Source organism: Pelodiscus sinensis, chromosome 4 (assembly GCF_052426305.1).
Source record: "Pelodiscus sinensis isolate ZL-2025 chromosome 4, ASM5242630v1, whole genome shotgun sequence".
NCBI lineage: Eukaryota > Metazoa > Chordata > Testudines > Trionychidae > Pelodiscus > Pelodiscus sinensis.
In genome coordinates, this window is record NC_143055.1 from 17,474,662 (window position 1) to 17,494,949 (window position 20,288).

At 43.6% G+C, this 20,288-nt stretch overlaps 1 protein-coding gene across 7 annotated transcripts in view; it reads left to right on the top strand.

Annotated features, from left to right (window-relative positions):
• The window catches only part of FGFR3 (fibroblast growth factor receptor 3), a 346,288-nt gene extending 326,327 nt beyond the window's left edge, over positions 1-19,961 (top strand). For 3 of the 7 annotated variants that reach the window (XM_089777768.1, XM_089777767.1, XM_089777769.1), the window contains 10 exons: positions 2,634-2,821; positions 3,641-3,786; positions 3,891-4,012; positions 5,467-5,577; positions 6,750-6,940; positions 8,255-8,377; positions 9,474-9,544; positions 10,884-11,021; positions 16,818-16,923; positions 17,213-19,961. In XM_089777768.1, coding sequence (XP_089633894.1) covers positions 2,634-2,821; positions 3,641-3,786; positions 3,891-4,012; positions 5,467-5,577; positions 6,750-6,940; positions 8,255-8,377; positions 9,474-9,544; positions 10,884-11,021; positions 16,818-16,923; positions 17,213-17,377 — 1,361 coding nt within the window. In that variant the 3' untranslated portion in view covers positions 17,378-19,961. Of the gene's footprint in view, positions 1-2,633; positions 2,822-3,637; positions 3,787-3,890; positions 4,013-5,466; positions 5,578-6,749; positions 6,941-8,254; positions 8,378-9,473; positions 9,545-10,883; positions 11,022-16,817; positions 16,924-17,212 lie in introns of all 7 variants that reach the window. The other 4 variants (XM_075930897.2, XM_075930899.2, XM_075930898.2 and 1 more) reach the window with 2 other exon arrangements.
• The last annotated feature ends 327 nt before the right edge of the window (positions 19,962-20,288 follow it).

Sequence of the window (20,288 nt, forward strand, 5' to 3'; positions counted from 1 at the left end):
AAACCTTTCAAGATCCCTTTGACTTAGGCATATAGTTTAATTTTAAGATAACTTATTAGCCTGCTTATCTAGAAATGGAAGGTCACAATGAGAGTCACTTGTAGAGATGGAGATACACAACCCAGGCACTGCTGGACTGATTTTCAGAGATATTAATACTCCAAGCCAATGCTCCCTCTATTCTTTTCCATCCGTGTGCAGAATATTTTTTTCTGTGCACTGGTACACGTGCAAATGTGCACCACCAGGAGCTAATCAGCTGGGTGGCATTGGAGTCTCTCCTGAGCAGCCACACAAGCACACAGTTTACAGGGAACACTGCATCTAGCACCAGCTAAAGGCAGTAGGAGCTATGTAGGCTCTGGAAATGGAGACCGAATTGACTCTCCTACTTAGACCATGCAACAGAGAGATCTGCACTGTCCCACATCCTAAAAACTCTCCTTGTGTTAAAGTGCATGAATTTGGGAAAGTGTGCTGATGGGTTTCAGCCCAAGCAGGACTGCAGAAGCAGACCAAAATTCAGCCCTTTCTTTTTTTATGTAATACCTATTTTTAATCGTCCATTGAATGGGCAGCAAATAAATTATACTCTCTCAAATCTCTTCGTTATAAAACACATTTTGATCACCATCAGTGGTAGCCTTGGCAAAGACACATCCCCCAAAACTTTTTTTCTGAACCAGAAACTTTGGCATTTCTAAACCCTTACTTTAATTGGTGATTTTTCATATTAATTGTCTTTGTTTGGGAGCAGTGTGTCTCCTCAAAGATGGGCCTTGATGCAAATGGGATCTGCTGGTTCTTCTCTGATTCTGTTTCCGCTTCCCCCATTCCATGGATTAAAAATTGTTTCTCTTGATTTAAGTTCGGAGGTTTACATTGTTATAACAATCTGCCTGGATTGTATCATCAAATTGTTGCATTGGTTTTAAAATGTATGAACTTGTAGCATATTTTTAAAAAACCCAGCTAAAGTGGAACTTCATAGTGAACTCAAATGCAAGACACTGCAGAGATAGCAAACTGGAATGGGGGCCGAGGTTGCAGCAGCCTTTAGGGAGATGCAGAATGTAGTCTGTCCATCTGTGGCGAGCCTTTCAAAGAGAGAAAAGGCCCAGATCAGAGACCTTAAAGCTATGAAGTTTGCTGCTGTGATAAAATACAGCAGAGCCATCCCAACTATATTTCATGGCAGCTATACTTCCTGCCCTTTGGGTATAGGGCCTGATCCTGTGAAGTCCCTCAATTGCTGCTGACTTCACTGGGGGTTGGCCAAGCAAGGTCAGGCCCTGTACAAAGGTTCTCTGCTCATTTTGGTCAGCTCGCTCGCAACGATTGCTGCACGACGTGTACTGGTATATGCACAGACAATAGCCACCCCCCATTTCTCGCATTGCCATGTTCCTTCAAGGACAGAGTCACCAAGAGCCTGATACATGCCCAATAAAGTTGGCAGAAAGACTCCCATTGATTTCAATAGGCCAGAGCTGGGGTGGGGCTTGCCTATGGAGGGGTGATGTTTCCTTCATTCGTTTCCTTCACTGCTGCACTTGAGTGCATCTGCTTTCAAGTCACCTGCACCCAAACTACCCTGCTCAGCATTTAGCCCAGAGTGAAGTGACTCTGTGAAAAGTCCATTGAATGGGCAGCAAATAAAACCAAATGAGCAGAGAACCGTTGTACAGGACCTGACTTTGCTTGGTATAGAGCTCTGTCAACCCCCAGTGAAGTCAGCAGCAATTGAGGGACCTCACAGGATACTCTCTCAAATTACCTGATTATAAAATACATTTTTATCCCCTCCACCACCATTGTTGGAAGCCATGGCAAACCCGCATGCTCCAGTGATTTCACTAGGAGTTCCACCAGTGATTAAAGAACTGCTGGGCATTCTCTTTTCTATTAGTGTGTGTTTGGTTTTGCTTTGACCCCTTGTAAATTCAAAAGTGCCTGAACTGAATGGAACATGCAGAGAATCAGTCTTGATTTGTGTTTTGCTTGTGGAGAGGTTGCGGGATTGAGCTCTGAGTGCATCAAACTAATTATAGCGTGTGGTCATCAAAATGATTGGCACCTGTTCAATGGACTATGGGAATTGCTGACTTTCTAGAATCCCAGAGTGGGATTTTTGCCAAAAAAAAAAAAAAAATTAGATAATTTCCCCTCTCTTTACTTGTCCAAACAAAATGTTATGAATTATGATATAATTAAGCCAAGTTTCCCATTTATCCTCACCCAGCCTAGCCTTCCTTTGGAGACAGATGTGGTTCAGGTGAATAAACTGAAATCTTATTTTAAATGGCCACATTAATCCTTCATCTGGGGCATATCAGTCAAAATGGAGAGAAATCTAGGAAGGGCACAATCCTGCATTGTTTGCAAAAGCAAAACACCTGCATTCAGAGTTCTGGGTTGGGAGGGCTCCTAAGTTAAGTCCAACAGGATTACACATATACAAAGAGGTGTCCAGCCTAGACCTGATCTAATTCACATTGAAGTCAATGGGAAGATTCCTGTTGGTGACAGTGAGCTTAGCTCAGGCTCTACCTGAATTTCTTGCACTGCATGTGTATGTGTTGGCTGCCATCGCCCGTCCTTGCTCCTCACTTGGATTTCTCGTTACTCTGCAGAGCTGGTGGAAGTGGATGATTCTGGCTCCGTTTACGCTGGCATCCTCAGCTATGGAACTGGCTTCGTTCTCTTCATCCTGGTGGTTGTGGTCGTGATCATCTGTAGGATGAAAATGCCCAGCAAAAAAGCCATGAGCACGCCCACTGTACAGAAAGTCTCCAAATTTCCTCTCAAGAGACAGGTAACAGAAAGTAGATACAAGATTCCTATCCCCCCTATAGCCCCACTTTCCTTTAAATTCCTTTCTACATTAGGAACCTGACCCTGCATCCTTTATTCAGTCAAAAATCCCATTCATGTGAGCAGGGCCTTCGCCTGATAAGGATCAAACTGTGTGTATCAGTTTTTCACTTATTCATTAACTTGATTTTTTTTCTAATTGTTTGTGGCAGTTAACTCTCTTTTTAGAGGTCATGTATTCTTTGTCAAAGACCAGCAGTTCCACAGAGACCTGTGTTTTAGCTAAGACTAGTAAACAGACACTTAAATTGGCCCTTCTGGCCACATGTAACAACACTAAGGGGGGGAAAAGGACCTTCCAGATATAGTCTGCAGTCCTGCACCCCTACTCATTGTGAACGGCAGAAGTGGGAGACAGAACACATTTTTGGTCCTGTTCCCAATGATGTCACTAGCAAAACTCATTGATTTCTTTGAGTCCAGGATTGGGCCTTCTTGCCGCAAGGGACATGATGGCACATGATGGATCAATAGCTCATCCAGTCATGATCAGAGCATGGCACAGCACAGCAGCAAATGTAGGGATTACAAAGGATTGCCAATCCTGTGAATTTATTCTCTGTGGCAATCTCTCAGCTTTTACAGGCCAGGCAAGGGAAAATTAGGACTGACTGCAAACACACACTGTCTGTACAAATTTATGATAAGTCTTCAATAAATAAAGATTAGTTCAAACTGCTCTTGGCGGGTTTCTTTTTAAGCACTTCTGCATGTTTCTGCCACAGAGGCAGTTGGCAATAACATTTTATTTGCTCTATTCAAGCAGGTGTCATTGGAGTCAAATTCTTCCATGAATTCCAACACCCCGTTGGTCAGAATCACCCGGCTCTCATCCAGCGATGGGCCAATGCTAGCAAATGTCTCGGAGCTTGAATTACCTGCCGATCCCAAGTGGGAATTAGCGAGATCTCGGTCAGTCAAACCGCATCCTGAATTATACGTGTCGTTCTTCTGTCTTCGTTCCACTTGTCAGCACGGTCGCATATTAATTCATTTGTTTGTATCTGTCGCTTCAGCCTGACTCTGGGGAAACCGCTGGGTGAAGGTTGTTTTGGTCAAGTGGTGATGGCAGAAGCGATTGGGATCGATAAGGACAAGCCTAACAAGGCCATCACTGTAGCTGTCAAGATGTTAAAAGGTACAGAGAACAGCACCATGAAGGAATGGCAGGAAGGTGGGGCTGTTAGAGAGGCATTTGCCCTTGGCATTTATCATGATTTGGGGTGTGTGTTTTTCTAAAAATATAGTCTATAAGAAGGGCAAACTGAAAGCCAAATCCCCCCTCCAATTCTGTAACTAGTACTTGTTTACACAGGACAGTTTAGATGCATTAACGCCTTCTGTCAACAGAACTCTGTTGACAAAAGGCGTTATTCCTCGTAGAATGAGGTTTACTGACATTGACAAAACTGCCGAGTTCTGTCGATGTTATGTCGACAGAACTTGGCAGTAGTGTAGACACAGGTATAGTTTTGTTGACAAAAGTCCACTTTTGTTGACAAAACCCTGTAGTCTAAACACACCCTCACAGTGGTATGTGTATAAAATCCTTTTAGAATTGTGAAACGTTTGGAGATGGTTCATGTACTTGGGTGATCAGGGTCATATAAGCACTTTAGAAGATCTTCATATCAAATTCCAGCCCTGGCCAAGTACCTTAGTAGTTTAAGAAGAGGCAAAACAATGGGGTTGGTTGGGTTCCTCCACATTCTCCTCTATTTTCCCTGCCTAAAGCACAGAAAGTTACAGAACCTGCTGTAACTTGACCAGCATTCTCTTTTATGCTGCAGAAAATCCCCGGAGGGGAGTGGCATGGTTATGTCACAGCAAGAAGTGCTGCCATTCTGCACAATATCACTGCTAGCACCAGTTGAAACTTTTTTCAAATTAAAAATGTTTATTCCATAGGAAAACAGGGGGTCCTCATTCGTCAATGTTGATGAAACTTTTTTGGAGAGAAAATTTCCAACATTGTCAAACTGAAATATTTTGCTGTTTTGTGTTCTGAGTTTGGAAGCTGAAAAATTTTGGTTTTCCAATTTATCCTGGGAGCTTTCCCCCCTCTTTTTTAGAAGTTTTTCTAACTGAAGAAAGTTGAAAACAGTAAAAGGTATGAAAAGTGGTTCACCCATTTAATCACTTCTTTTACCTCTTCCTGATTCTTTTCCAGTATGAAAAAATGGGGAAGTTTGTTTGTGCATGTGTAAAAAGACAGGTGAGAATGCAGGTGAAGCTCCAAAAATCCTAAAATTGAAATTGACAACCAATTCTTTTTCAGTTTCTAAGCATCAAAATAAAACACCCGGTGTTTTATTTTCACATCAGAATTTTTAAGAACTTTTGTTTGGCAACAAGTTTTAATCTTTCAAGGTTTCATCCCAGTTTGGGGCAAAAGCAAATATTAACATTTCCCACGGGATGAAAATTTCTTTTCCTGACCAGCTCTCATAAATGCCCAGATGGCCAGTCACCATTCACTCAGTGTATAACATATTGTATAGTATTATTGCGCTCCAGCTATGGTTTTACTTTTAGACTATAAGAAATGGCTAGTCCCTTCCTCACTGTTTCTTGTTTTTCGGTCTTTGCCAGATGATGCTACTGACAAGGATCTTTCTGACCTGGTGTCCGAAATGGAAATGATGAAAATGATTGGGAAACACAAAAATATCATTAACCTCCTAGGTGCCTGCACACAGGATGGTATGTTTCAAAGAAAGATATATACTACCATCACACTTCATGATTTCAGTAGTAAACGGTCCCATTTTGCTCTATGGTGCACATTAGGTCAGCCTTATGTACACTATATCTCTATTGCAGTTTCCTGGCCCAGGAAGCACAAGGATTTTCCCTTTGTAATGTAATATTGTTCTCCTGGAGCCCTCTTGTTCAAGCTGTGTAAAGGCAGGAGGATTTACTCTTTCCTTGTGCATCTGAATTGACCACAAGAGTAATTGCATGCACAGTCATAACCAGGGACAATAATGCAATCTACTCACCCGTGGCGAGTAGATTGCAACCCGGAAGATCCGGGTTCGGGCAATCTGTGCATGCGCAGATCACCGAACAGGCACGGCTGGCGAGCAGGGCTTGCCACGGTTCGGCGAGCTCTGGTCATAACTAACTATCCTTTGTTCGGTGAGAAGTTGGGTGATTTTTATATATTGGAGCAAATATCTGGTGTTAGTACAACATTGACAGGCGAAACAAAACCTGGGACTTCTGGAGCTGAGTGTATGAGCCTCTACAGTCTGGGATATAAGTCAGCTGGTTCTCAGCTAAGGCTGTAGAGCAAACTCATTCTCTCTCTTTGTAAGTGGTCTACGTGCCACTATATGGGCAATGAACTACGCCCCACAGATGTGTGGGTTATATTAGGGAGATATCTATTTGTTATCAATACTGTTCTTTATTCAAATGTCTTTCCTTGTTGTCCTTCTCATTGGGGAGATGGCGGGCGGCGGGGGGGGGGGGGAGGGGAGGTGGGTAGTACAGCTGGAGGCAGAGAGGCTGGTGGTTTGACTGTTATTTATTACTTACTCACTGAATGCTGAAAATATGCTGGGCAAGGCTTGGCCTTGTGGTTAGAATATTGGCATTGAGTCCCCACTCTGTGGGTTTAGGCAAGTCACATAATACCCTCAATGTCTAAGCCTCCCCAGTCATCAAACAGAAAGGGTAATGCTCACCCCCGGGGGCCGTTAGGCTTCAGTTAATTTTGTGAATGGCTCTGAAAAGACGTGTCTGTGAAAGGCTGCTTGGCCCATGGGTTAGGGAACCTAACTGGAAGTCAAGAGGCCTAAGTGCCGTTCCTATCTAACTTTCTTCGATGCTTTGGTGGCCCTCAATACCATGCTATTTTTTGTTGGCAGGCCCACTCTACGTTCTGGTAGAATATGCGTCAAAAGGGAACTTGCGGGAATATCTCAGGGCTCGTCGGCCACCTGGCATGGACTATTCCTTCGACACTTGCAAGCTTCCAGAAGAGCAGTTAACATTTAAAGATTTAGTCTCGTGTGCCTATCAGGTGGCCCGTGGCATGGAGTATTTAGCATCTCAGAAAGTGAGTTGAGAGACTTGGAGTTTGTTATTATTTATCACATACGTACACATGTGTGTAGTGCCACAGATGCGGAAAGTGCATTGTGAGCAAATCAATGAGTGAGTGCTGCCCATATGAGCCTAAAAGTACAAGAGGTATTTTTTCCAATAAGAAATGCACTTCTACTTGCAAAGAAGCAAGTCCATTTGCATATTAGTACATCCATTTATGAGCAACTTAGTGGGGTAATCAGCTTAGCTATAATCAAAAATCCACCAGTAAGAATGTGAACATTGTGGCAATATCTGGGCACTGCAGAGACCTCAGTTGTGTGTTTTCAGTGAGCAGATACAAATGAGAAACATCTAAATGCAGAAGTCATTGACTTTCAGATATCCAATTCTCAGTCAGTCAAAGCTGCTATCGAAGGGTGGCCATGGTTTTAGAGCTGTACACTGCCTCTTGGTAGTGTCCATGTGACAGCAAAATTGAAGGTCAGTTTGAGAGAGAATCTCATCTCTGATAATAGTGACAAAAGTGGCCCCTTTTCAGGAATGCTAAAAGTGGAGAGCATTGAGGCCGGGGAAGAGACCCACCGTGTGCAAGTGTTTTTTACAAGTTACCAGTTGAACTCCTCTATTGTTAACCCAGTGAAGGATTTGGCCCAATGGTAACAAGATTTTCCAGAGAAATCTATCCACGAGCTCCTAAAGACATGAAAAACAGAGAGATGCGTTAGATCTGCTGCTACTCTCACACTTGCTACTCCTGATTCACACAGATGTAAGCAATTGGAGAATCAAGCCTTTTAATTCATCAGGTCTTGCATCCCCCTCCTAATGCAGAAGGTACCCCTCCTCCCCATTTTACAAATGGGTGAACAAAGATGTTATTTTACACAGTGAGTCAGTCTGTAGAGCAGGGAAACAAAATCTTGGTGTCTTGATTCCCACTGTCCTATAGTAAACCATTAGCCCATGCTCTGCTCCCTTCAGGAAAAACAGTGCTGGCAGCTTGATATACAGCAGTGGGATCTAGAGGTCTCCTGTGGAGAAGGGGACTCTCCAGGCCAGATGTCCCATCCTGAGAGAGCAGAAGCAGCAGCACTGCTGTCTGGAGAGAGAGAGAGAGAGAAGGAGAGGGAGAAGAAGCGGGGGAGGGGTGTTGCTAAGAGGTGGTTTCTCTGAGACTGCATGTGGCACACTGACACGCAGGGTGAAGAAATTAAATAGTGCAGCTTTATTGGCTTTGGAGTAAATGCAACAGCACCTCGTAAACCACGCATCATAAGCAGTTTAATGAGACCATATTCATTTCTTTGCTCACCTTTCTCAGTGCATTCATCGAGACTTGGCAGCCAGGAACGTGTTAGTCACTGAAGACAATGTGATGAAAATTGCTGATTTTGGCCTTGCCAGAGATGTTCACAACATCGACTATTACAAGAAAACAACCAACGTGAGTATGTTGCTGCCAAGTGCATGGGAGTTCCTGGTGGGGGAAGGAGTCAGTAGCAAATGCCCGTGGACCACACCTTATTTTTGAACAAATTACTGCATTGAGCAAAAGAGTTTGGCCCTGTTCCAGCAGTTAATAGCAGAGAGGCAGGCCCAGTGCACCCAACAGGGAGTCCTGTTGAAATCAGTTCAGTCCGTTGTACACTGCCAGTTGCAGGATTGGTGCCTTCATGGCATTTGATTATACAGATATTTCTAGAAGCAGTTGGATCTGTGACTCTAAGGTGCAGTCTTACATACCATGAGCTTTGAAGTGAAACTCACTCTATACTGAAGGAGAAACCAAGCCACTCTGGTTATTCACTGCAGCTGTGGTCATATTGACCCTGAACTTTCCTATACCCCTCACTCCAAGGGGCATAACTTGTTCTATCACTATCAGATACAAATTAGCCAAAGGCTGGAAGCTCTAGGAGTTGTTTGCATACAGGAATGAATTCTGCTGCAGTTTATTTTTCCTCAGGCATCACTTTCATATGACCCTTGTTCTGGGTCTCTGGCATGCATTGCTTCTCCCGTTGAGCTCCTGGCAGGGTGAGAAGCCCTGTTGAAATTAAAAACACCTTATTTGATTTCAGTGGGACCATAGGGAAGCCATTGGATGAACTCACACTGTGCATTTTCCCTCTGCTTCTTACTAAGCAGCATTTTTGCACTAAGTTGAATAGTCTCTGCAAGCCAGTGAGACTTGGTGCCGATCCGACTCTATTTTGAAAAAATCCAGCCCCATAGTTGCCTTTTGCATATGATGGAGACTGGGTTTTTTTAGATGCTTCGATACATTAAACCTGCCTTGGCAGTGAAATGCAGCATGCAAGAGGGAGGGTGTTTATAACACAGCTACTCAGTGAAGAGTGGGGATCAAATGTTATAATCTGTTTACATGTGGCCACTACAGTCTTGCACTGTGATCAGGGAAGCAGATGTGGTTGCTAATGAAAATGTTTCAAACTGGATTAGAATAGAAGATTCAGATGGTGCCCTTGTGGCTGAGTGAATATGCTGATGGAACATTCCCTTTGTCTTCCTAATTACAGGGTCGGCTGCCTGTGAAATGGATGGCTCCAGAAGCATTGTTTGACCGGGTCTATACTCACCAGAGCGATGTGTAAGCATTACCCGCTTTTTAAAAAATTTAAAATAAAAGCAAAACAAAATACCAGAGGCTTTAAAGACAAATGCACTGATAAGCACAAATGGGGACTCTGAACTTTGAGCCTAGTGCTGGTGAAGACTGATAGCAAAAAACAAATCTGTGCTCGGCAGAAAGCTTTGTAATTAACTTTGAAATACAGTTCTGTACGTGCAACGTTGCCCTGCCCTCAGATAGCAGTTTTCATCCAGAGAGCTCTACGATCTTGCGCTTAGCTTTCTAGCACCTGCATAATAAGCATAGGCAAGTGTTTCATACCCAGAGTGTAGATGAGTAGACTGAATCGCAGAAAGGCTGTAGTCTTTGCTCAAGCAGAATTATTATTGACTTTGAATCGGATGGTCACATTTAATTATAGGAGGAAGCTCAGGGCCTACTTGCCTTGCTCCGAATTACTGAAGCTGGTCAGAGAAGAATTCATTAAATACAGGATCTGATCAGTTTTGGTTTTGGGGGGTCAACTAATGTATTGTACAATCCATGTTTGCTTTAACCTAGCTAGCTTTAGTGACTGTATGCTGTAAGAAAATGGTATAACCATTTCAGATCACCGCTGAACTCAGTGCTCTCCACTTTCACTTACATAAAAGCAGAAATCACCCAGCTAAGCATGATGGCTACTTTATTTTGTAATAAAGGGCTCCCTGAGTCAGTTTAGCAGAAAGTTGATGGAACTGCCAAAATCATCGTTTCAGTACTTAGCGAACGCAAAATTGGGCACAAAAGTTTACCTAAGCTGGAGAAAGGAGAGAATCTCTATTTTAAAATAAGAAAATGAAGGAGTCAAATGTTATTTTGAAAGAGAGGACTTTTAAATGTAGCACAGCTGCAGTGTGACAGCATGTAACATTAGTCCTCTGCTGATTTTTGTAGGGGGTGTTTCTTGCAGTCCAGCCAGTGAAATGGGGGTTGTAACAAGCAAGTTTTGGTATCAGTTTGCACTGCGGCCTGTGGTTCCTAGCCTGCAACTCAGTGAAGCTGTGCATGAATAATTTGATTTGTTCCATTCAGTGGAGCTGGTGGAAGACCTAACAAAGAGTATGGGGTAATAAATGGGCTGTCACCTATCTGATTAAATGCTCATTTCAGTTTCAGACATGGTGCCTGGGATTTCTTTGCTATTGAGTTGGATCAGCAGAGATCTCCAAGTAACTAGTAAAAATGGCCTAGGCAATTAGTCATGCTATTGATGGCTGTGTTAGCTATGCATGGCTGCACTGAAATAAAGTAAAAATGAACAAAAAAAACAAAAAAAACCTTTATTGAATTTTAAACACCTTTCTTTGGTTCCCAGCTGGTCTTTTGGAGTGCTGCTATGGGAGATCTTTACTTTGGGTGGGTCTCCATATCCGGGAATTCCAGTCGAGGAACTCTTCAAACTCTTGAAAGAAGGTCATCGGATGGACAAGCCAGCAAACTGCACTCATGACCTGTAAGTGCATGCATGGGAGAGAGTAGTGTAATCACTTCCCTTCTAGAAACTTTGCCAGGTGCATTAGTTTATTTTCCTTCTTAATTCAGTTTCTCCAGTCCTTTTCCAGTGTGTGTATAGATATCACTGCCTATTCCTTTGTCTGATCCCCGCTTACTTACTGTTTAAGCTCGCCCTGCTGTGTGATTGTTCGTCTGGCTCCAGATAGACTTATCAAGCCTGATACTTTTAGACTCAATATGTCAGTGACGGACAAAATGTGCAACTGTGCTTGCTATGCCTGATTGTTTCGTGTCAACTCAAAGCCCACATCAGCTATGGATTTGCCTCGTGCTTATGCCTGAACTTCCCAGTAAGCAATTGCATAGGAGCCTATGGGTTGAGGGAGGTGTGGAAATAGTCCTGCTTAGCACCCCCTCCTCTCCTTTGGGCTAGCACACCGCCTCTTGGTGACTTACCTTTTGAACACAGCTTTTCCTGCCTGATTGCTGCGCTACCCCAGAAACAAGTGTTTGTTTCACAGGACCCCTGTAATAAGGATCTGTGACAGATTGTTTTATAGAGTTTCTTTCTGTTCAACATACAGTTGCTCATATATGTAGAATGGGCCAAATTCTGTCTTTTTTGGTACAGGTAAGTGAAGTGCAAGTCAGGAGAGGACTTAGCCCACTCAGATGACAGAGACAAATAGTAACAGGGACATAAGCTCTTCTGTCCAGTCATGGCACAGTAGTCACTGTCAATGTTCCCTTAATTTTTTCCATCCATGTGCAGAATAAATGTTAAGTTCATCAAGGCATGTGTGTCTGTGCACTCCCAATAGGATCACATGCTGCCAGTTGTGGGTGCTGTGCTAATCAAATGGGTGGTATTTGAATCTCTGCTGAGTAGCTGCCTGAACTCAGCTTACAGGGAACACTGGTCACTATGAAAATGAAAAACACTTTCTCTAGCCTGAGGCTGGTTCTGAGTCTCAAAGTGGCATCGTTACATTTAGTTTATTTCAGCTTCAGTAACACCCTAAACGAATGTGAGTTAAGTAACATTTAATTGCCTGTGTCTGATTCCAATCCCTACACTGGGACTGAGGCAGGACAAATCACTATTCAGTGAGTCTTGTGATATCAGCACTCCATTTTAAGCCTATTGACTCGCCGTTCCCTGCTGTTGTCTTTTAACTCTTCCCCGGTCCAGTTGGCTTTGCCTGCTCCACGTTGTGGACAGACTGGGCCTGCAGTGTTTTGGATATAAAAGCAGACCAATCTGTAAGAAATTGGTACGTCCTCTTGTTTCGCAAGGTCTGTATCTCTCAGGGGAAATGCCTGTAAATATCATTGGTTACTGCTCTGGACAGGGCACTCGACTCTAAGGCCTGATGAGCGTCCTTTTGCTCTCACTTGTCCTCAGGAAAGTGACAGGGAGGAGCCAGACCCTTACAATTGTGTATCATGCAAACCAGATTTCCAGCGAGGACATGAAGGGCTTCTATTTGGATAATCCAATAGCTTCCTCTTCAAATGATTACGTTTATGGCCAGTGCTGTGAGTTGCAGGCTCCCCACCTTGTGAAGGGAGAGTGCATGTCTGTCAAAGAAATCAAAGTGTCAATTTCCTCTCTTTCCTTTTGGGGCCTCCAGTCTGGTTCTGCTGCCAAGACCATGAATGCCGAGGCTACGTAAAGCTCCAAGCCATTGGCAGCCTTAGGCCTGTGCTCCCAGTTGGAGTTGCCAAGGACCGTGTGAGAGACAGCTACTGTAATAAAGCTGCTGCTAGGCCCAGCTGTGTCTCAGTACTCTGTACCCTGAGCTTCCTTCATCTCTACACCCAGCTTCCATACCTGTCCCTCTTGGGCTCTTCTTGCGGGCACTGTGCTGGAGAGATTTCCCTAGGGGATCCCCTTTTTTCTTTTTCAGATGATGTCCCCATGGGTGCTCCACGTCAGGTGTGGCAACATCCCGGAGCCTCAGTGCAGAGTCTTTTGCTAGCAGTGTCTGTGAACCATGCATGCGCGAGGGGAGCGCACGCTGTCCCTTGACTGTCACCTCGCACGCGCAGCTTGCCCTCTCCCCTCAGTTCCTCTTCTTCCATCCTCGGTCTCAGACAGAGTTCTTCAGTCTCTTCACTTCTCCTCAGAGGGAGTGGAAAGCCTCTCCCGTTTCCCTCCTTCAGGGCCCTTTCCCCTTTCTGTCATCATCTGGATTCATCTTTAAAAGAAAAAAACAAACAAACCTTTCTCTGTCAGTTTCATTACTGGCTTTTTTAAGCAGCTGCTGCCGGGCGGCCACTAAAAACCGCAGCTCCCTTCAATCTGCCTAGTCCTCTCTCTCACTTCCAAAAAAAAAAAAAAAAAAAAAGAGAGAGAGAGAGGAGAGGCTGAGAAGATGAAAAAGGCAGAAATCAACTGAGAGCAACAGTGCAAGTGTTAACGGCCACAACAGTCAGAGGCAATCCTGACAGAACGCTGGCCGACAGCTGCTCAGAGGCCGCAATGCCAGGCTCCTCCAGTTTTAAAAATGTCGAGTTTGTCCGGACTCTATGCCCATGTCAGACAGGCATGCAGAATGTATCTGCTGTCCAGGGGAGACTCATGTCCCCCAAAAATGTGATCTGTGCCATTCCCTCACTGCCAGAGCCTAGAAAGACAGGGAGCTTCACCGCCGCATGCTGCTCCTAGACAAGGCAATGCAGCCGGAGGGTTCCCAGGGAAGCATATATCGGGAGAGGAAAGGGCTGCCTCACCAGTCACTGAGGCACGGGCAAAAAGGGGTTGATCCCCGGTGAGATTCTTGCCCTCAAAGCCCTCCCCCTGAGAAGCAGGAGCAGAAAAGCAGCACAAGCCCTGTACCGGGGAATCCAACAACAGCACAGATGCCGCGATCATGAAGGCAGGCTCAGCCTCAGTGCCGGCAGAATCAATGGACACGGCAGTGAGGGGAACCGTGCACAGCCCACGTGCAGGGAACTGGCACTGGGAGCAAGCTCTTCCTCCTCCCGTTCAATGCTACCACCCAGAGATACTCAAGAGCAGCCGCATCCAGATACAGCTGCCAGTGAGAACCCACAGCTGTCACCTGTTCAGCCTGGAAGAGCTTCCCCCCGCAGCCATCTCCAGCGTTTGCCTCAAGCTATCCACGATCTCCAGCATTATCGGAGAGGGACCACATCAGATGGGGAGTGCATTGCAGTGTCTCTTCATCACAGCGCTCTTCCCCCACTGCGGCTCATCACCACCTTACTCCCCCTGGTATCCAGAGTATCTGTACCTTCCACCCTACTACCCACCTCACTGGGTGCCATGGGATTACTGGGGGACACAGAGGAGACACCGGGCATCGTCTTCGGCCTCAGGGAGGCTCCCTCCACCATCTCCAACTCAAAAACAGCGCCGCCCGCTACAGATTCAGACGAGGAGGAGGGTCAATTTTCTGATGACCAGGAGGACCTACAGAACACTTCTTCCCATATCAATGATACATCATATTCATAGGATGCTGTCATAGCAGACGAGTCTCAGCCATCAGATAACATAAAACAATTTCACGAGCTGTTTAAGAGAGTGGCAGCTACACAGGCCGTCCATCTCCAAGAAGTAGGGGAGAAACAACAAGAACATACGCCCTGCTTCACAATCCAGAATTGCACTCCCGATTGATGAAGCAATAATCGAGGTCTCTGATGAACTCTGGAAAACTCCTGCCTCAATCCAACCAACCTCTAATAAATCAAATAGGAAGTACTTTGTTCCACAGAAAGACCTGGATTTTCTATTTTCACATACACAGCCCAGCTCTCATTGGAGATGCGGCTAATCAGCGAGTGAAAGCACCACATGCTAAAGCAGCGGCTACTGACAACGACCACAAGAAGCTGGACCTCTTTGGGGAAAAAGGTCTATTCCTCAGTACATACACCACGCCTTCCCACCCATCCCTCTAATATCCAGAGTGGATATTAGATCAGAATGGACAGAGCACTGGTCATACTAATAGCACTGTCTTGGGCAAGATAAGACCTGGTTCTCGCTCCTCGTGTGATGTCTGTAGCTGAACCGTACCCTCTGCCCTTCAGGCATGACATCCTATCCCAGGACATGAGCAGATTGCTTCACCCCAACCTCACACACTCCTGCCTACACACATGGATCCTTTCTGGTTCCATGGAACAGAAGCCCTATGTTCAGACCCCATAAAGGAAGTCCTCCTACAGAGCAGAAGACCATCAACCAGGGCTATCTAACTCCAAAAGTGGAAAAGATTCTCCACTTGGTGTCACCTGGCCCACACAGATACTCAGGTGGCACTTCACCAGATTCTCAAATACTTACATCATCTTAAAATTGGGGGTCTATCAAACTCCTCTGTCAGGGTACACTTGGCAGTGATATCAGCTCTACATGAGATCATAGATGGCTCATCTGTATTCGCACATCTCACTATGAGGTGATTTCTGAAAGGTTTCCAAAAATCTATACCCTCCCGTCAAGACACCCCCACCTACACGGGATCTAAATCTTGTCCTGGACACACTCATGAGGCCTCCATTTGAACCCTTGGCCACTTGCCCACTACAATTCCTACTGATGAAGGTGCTGTTCCGTACAGCTATCACCTTGGCAAGATAGGAGCCCTCATGGCAGACCCACCCTATACAATCTTTCCTAAGGAAAAGGTAACGTTACTCCCTCACCCCACCTTTTTACCCAAGGTGTGCATAGCTTTTCATATTAATGAGCCAATAGTGCTACCAACATTCTTTCCCAAGCCTCATGCATATCCAAAGGAAGCCATGCTTCACACACTTGACATACAAAGAGCTCTGGCCTTTTATATAGATAGGACTCAGGCATTCCGCAGATCTTCCCGGTTGTTCATTTCCATCGCACCGCAATCCAAAGGCCTCCCTATTACAACGCAACACATTTCCAAGTGGGTGTCGTCATGCATAATGCATTGCCACACACTCAGCAACAAGCCCTTTGCCCTCTCCACCAAGGGCACACACAGCCCGTGTAACAGCCACTTCCACAACCTTTCTCACCAATGTACCACTCAAAGACATTTACAGAGCAGCCACTTGGTCGTCAAAGCACACCTTCGCTAAGCACTATGCTATTATGCCACAACTGGCTGCCGACCAGCACTGGCAACTGCAATACCATCTACAACCTCTAAGCAGTGACTCCGATTCCCACCAGCCTGTGGGATACTGCTTGCCAGTCACCTGACGTGGAGCACCCACGGGGACATCATCTGAAGAAGAAAAAGGGAGTTACTCACCTTGTAATGACTATTCTTCGAGGTGTGTCCCCCCCCGTGGGTGCTCCACGATCCTCCCTTCCTCCCCACTACTCGGAGTCACTCACTGCTCCAGTGGAGAAGAAGAACTGAGGGGAGAGGGTGAGCTGGGCACGTGAGGTGACAGTCAAGGAACAGCACGCGCTCCCCTCGCGCATGCACAGCTCAGACACTGCTAGGAAAAGACTCCACACTGAAGCTCCAGGACGTCACCACACCTGACGTGGAGCACCCACGGGGGGAGACACCTCGAAGAACAGTCATTACGAGCTGAGTAACTCCCTTTTACTGCTGCAGGCATTCTAGCTGGGTTGTATGCCCTGTCGTAGGGCATGGGTTTCAGTACAGCAGGAGCTGTGTCTCTCACTTTGCTTAGGTCAGTGCAAAGGAATGGGGGCTGTCCTGCCCCGCCAGCTTGGGCTGGACCCTGGCATGTGTGCATATGTGCTCTGCCTGCCATTACCAAATCACAGTAAAGATCTCTTGCCTTTTGTTCTCCTCAGGTATATGATCATGAGGGAGTGCTGGCATGCAGTCCCATCACAACGGCCAACCTTTAAGCAGCTAGTGGAAGACCTGGATAGGGTACTTACTGTAACATCAACTGACGTAAGTGTTTCTCTCTGGCTAAAGATCAGTCCTGAGTAGAGATGGGCCTGAACCAGAACCCAAAAGTTGATCTTTCTAGAGCGCTGGAGGGCGGCTTAAAGCCAGACCTGGCCCATACTTTTATAATGAATTAAAGCAAAATCCCAGATCCCAAAATTTGAGGGGTGTTCAAAACCAGCTCTGACAGTGCAGTTCTAATCCTAATGCTTGTGTTAATGGTAAAGCATTGCAGCATCATTAGTGCTCTCTTCTCCCCCACCATATAACAAAGTGACTTATCTCCTTGCAGGAGTACCTTGACCTCTCAGTGCCATTCGAGCAGTATTCCCCTGCCTGCCAGGACACACACAGCACCTGCTCTTCTGGAGACGACTCAGTGTTTGCCCACGACCTTCTGCCAGATGAGCCATGTCTTCCCAAACACCAGCAGTATAATGGTGTCATCAAGACATGATGGCTCCAAACCCACAGACGGACCCTGGGGAGGGGGGGAAACTCATGAATGTAGGCTTGGGAGACACCAAGGACAAACCATAGTGAAGGATCTTGAATGAAACTGCTTGGTAATTCAGGAAGTTTTTTATTGTTGAGCCGCAGAAGGGTTATGGGGATTGGGGTTATTTTTTTCCTATTTTGCTGTATAAGAAGTCAAAAAGCACTGTTTGGCCTGAAGGAACTAATCTCTTGCCAAGATTTTTTTTTCCAAACAAAAAAAAAATGTTAAATCTAGAGGTGCTGACCTCTGGACCTCCGGTAATGTATTATCGGGTGCCAGAGTTGCCATTCTGTGCCTGCAATACCAAGAGGAAAAAAATCTTTCTGGGGGAGAAGTATAAAGAATGTAGAAATTCTTTGCTTATGCAATCTGTACATGAACCTTTTTGGTGAAGCTGAAAAGCCACATTGCCTGCAGGGATTAATATATTTATATAAATAGCTATATTTTTGTTGGTTGGGGGATTTTTTCTATAGTTGCACGATCATTACCCAGCTACTTACAATTTTTTTTAAAGATTCCTTTTTTTTTTTTGTTTTTTTGTTTTTTTGTTTTTTTGACTAGTCAAAGTCTCAAAGGAATTATTGGTTTGGTGGCAAACAGAGATCATTACCCACTCTTGAATTTGGGCTGGGAGTGACTGGTATATACAGAGGAGTTGTAACATTCCAAGCAGAAGGGCAATGCAAGAATGTCATTGTAACCTATTCATTTTTGGGTTCATAAGGAGTAAAGCATCAACGTGGCTGGTATAGAGGTGCCACATGCCTCTAGCGAATCGCAGAATTAGTTTCTGGTCTTGCAACCTCTTACACATGAGAACACTCTTCATCCAGAGCCCCACTGTCTTGTGGGGAGTGAGGGCGGCGCTTCTTGTGGATGAAGTGTTTTAGTCAGTGTGCTGTAGGATCAGGCCCTAAGAATGTAAAAATCACACTCTTGAGATGGAGATTTGAGTCCAAGAGAAGCAGCTATTCAGTACTTTTTTCCTTTAAAAGCTAGCAAGTTGTCTTTATTAACCCACAGTGACTTGGAGAGTGAAATTACGGGTACCTGTAGGCAAGAGTCTTTAACTTATATCAAAAAGGTTTATTCCAGAGAATTGTGTACATATCTATAAATATATACTGTATATATATATAAAAAAGAATGTATAATACTAATGCAACATAAAGCAGTATGAGAGGGGAAACCTCTCAAAAAAAGAGCATTGCAATCTAGGATATTCTGATCTGGGCAAAAGATTTTGTGTTTTATCTTCACAGTTTTGTTTTAAAAATTGTATCTTAACATGTATATTTGTAAATTTATTTATAGACATTAACATATCTGTTCATTGGTTGAAATAGCATAGCATTACTGTAAACTTTAAAATTTACTGAGTTTAAGGTTTTTTTTAACTTATTAAATATGGAGAAAAATATATTAATCAAGTTTTCTTTTATGTTTATGGAAATATTGAGAGAATGTATAGATGTACAGTATTTTAACAAATTTACATTTAATGTTATAAATATATATTCATTTTTTAAAAATTAGTTTATCCTGGATTGCAGTGAGCAAAGGTAAATTTATTTTGCAATACATCATCATCAGTGGTTAAATCCAAATAAATAATAGAGTTTCAAATCATTTTTACGTATTTGAAAAACTAAGGCCAAGAATTCTTCCATCAGTTTAACCACTGTTCATTGAGAAGGTGTGGGTGTTTATTTTTCTATTTTTAAATGAAGGTATTATTTGTGGTTGATCTTAAAAACAAGTTATGCAGCAAAGTTAAGTGTTGACTTTGAATGATGCACGTTATTTATTTTTTTTCCTCCTTGCCGGTATCATTGCATTTTTGGATTTAAGAAATAACACACTGGCAAAACAGCAAGAAAAACTGCATTCTTTATAGGGGAAGTACAAGGATTGTATATCACTTAAGTCTACGCATGTTAAAAATGCCAATAATGCCTAATTTGCTAGACTTAACTTTGTATGGTATTTATGGGCCTCTGTGCCAAATTACTGTTTAAAAGCACACTAAATAAACAGGGGAACTTTAGTATGGACCAGAAAGGCAAAGGGAGGTATTTTTATGAGAAGATTTTAACTCTTACTACCACAAAGAGGCAAATATAATTACATATTGGGTTGTTTGGTTTATTTTTCCCTGTGCATCTCACGTTAGTATTATTTTTTTAGTACCACAAATATCTTCTCATAAAAGGAATAATTTATAGTTTGAGGTTATGTCATTTGAAGTTCTTGACAAAGTAGATTTCTATAGATTTGGGAGTTTTTTAAATTAAAGAAATTTTGGTATTTTCTTACAAATGTCTGCTAAATTGTACATTCCAAGTACCTAAATCATTAGGTTTCCCATAAAAATGTACAAATTTGTGCATGATTTCAAATGTTATTAGATATTATAAATATATATATAATTTATTGAGGTTTTTACAAGATGTATCTGTAGACTTGATGACTTTAACATTTCTTATACAATGCTTATATAGTTTTATAGCTGGGACTGTTATCTTTTAAAGCTTTTTTTTTTTTAAAAAAAATTAAAATTCCAATTTTGTTACATTTTGTACTGTTGTTACAATCCACAGATTTGCATAGTGTGAATTTGGGGAGGGGCGTGAGCAACTCTATTCAGTTTACTATTGTATTTCTTTTCCTCACAATCACAACTGTCAAAGGTATTAAATGAACACACAGTAAACCAATTCTGCTTTTATTAACATGGGAAAGAAAGGTACTTTTACACAAAAATACAAATAAGTTGGTGAATCTGTTTTTTCCAGTTTTAATGGGCCTGTTAAACAATAAAGCCTCTGTTTTCAAGTGTGTCTTTAGTGATTGCCTTGGTAAAGAG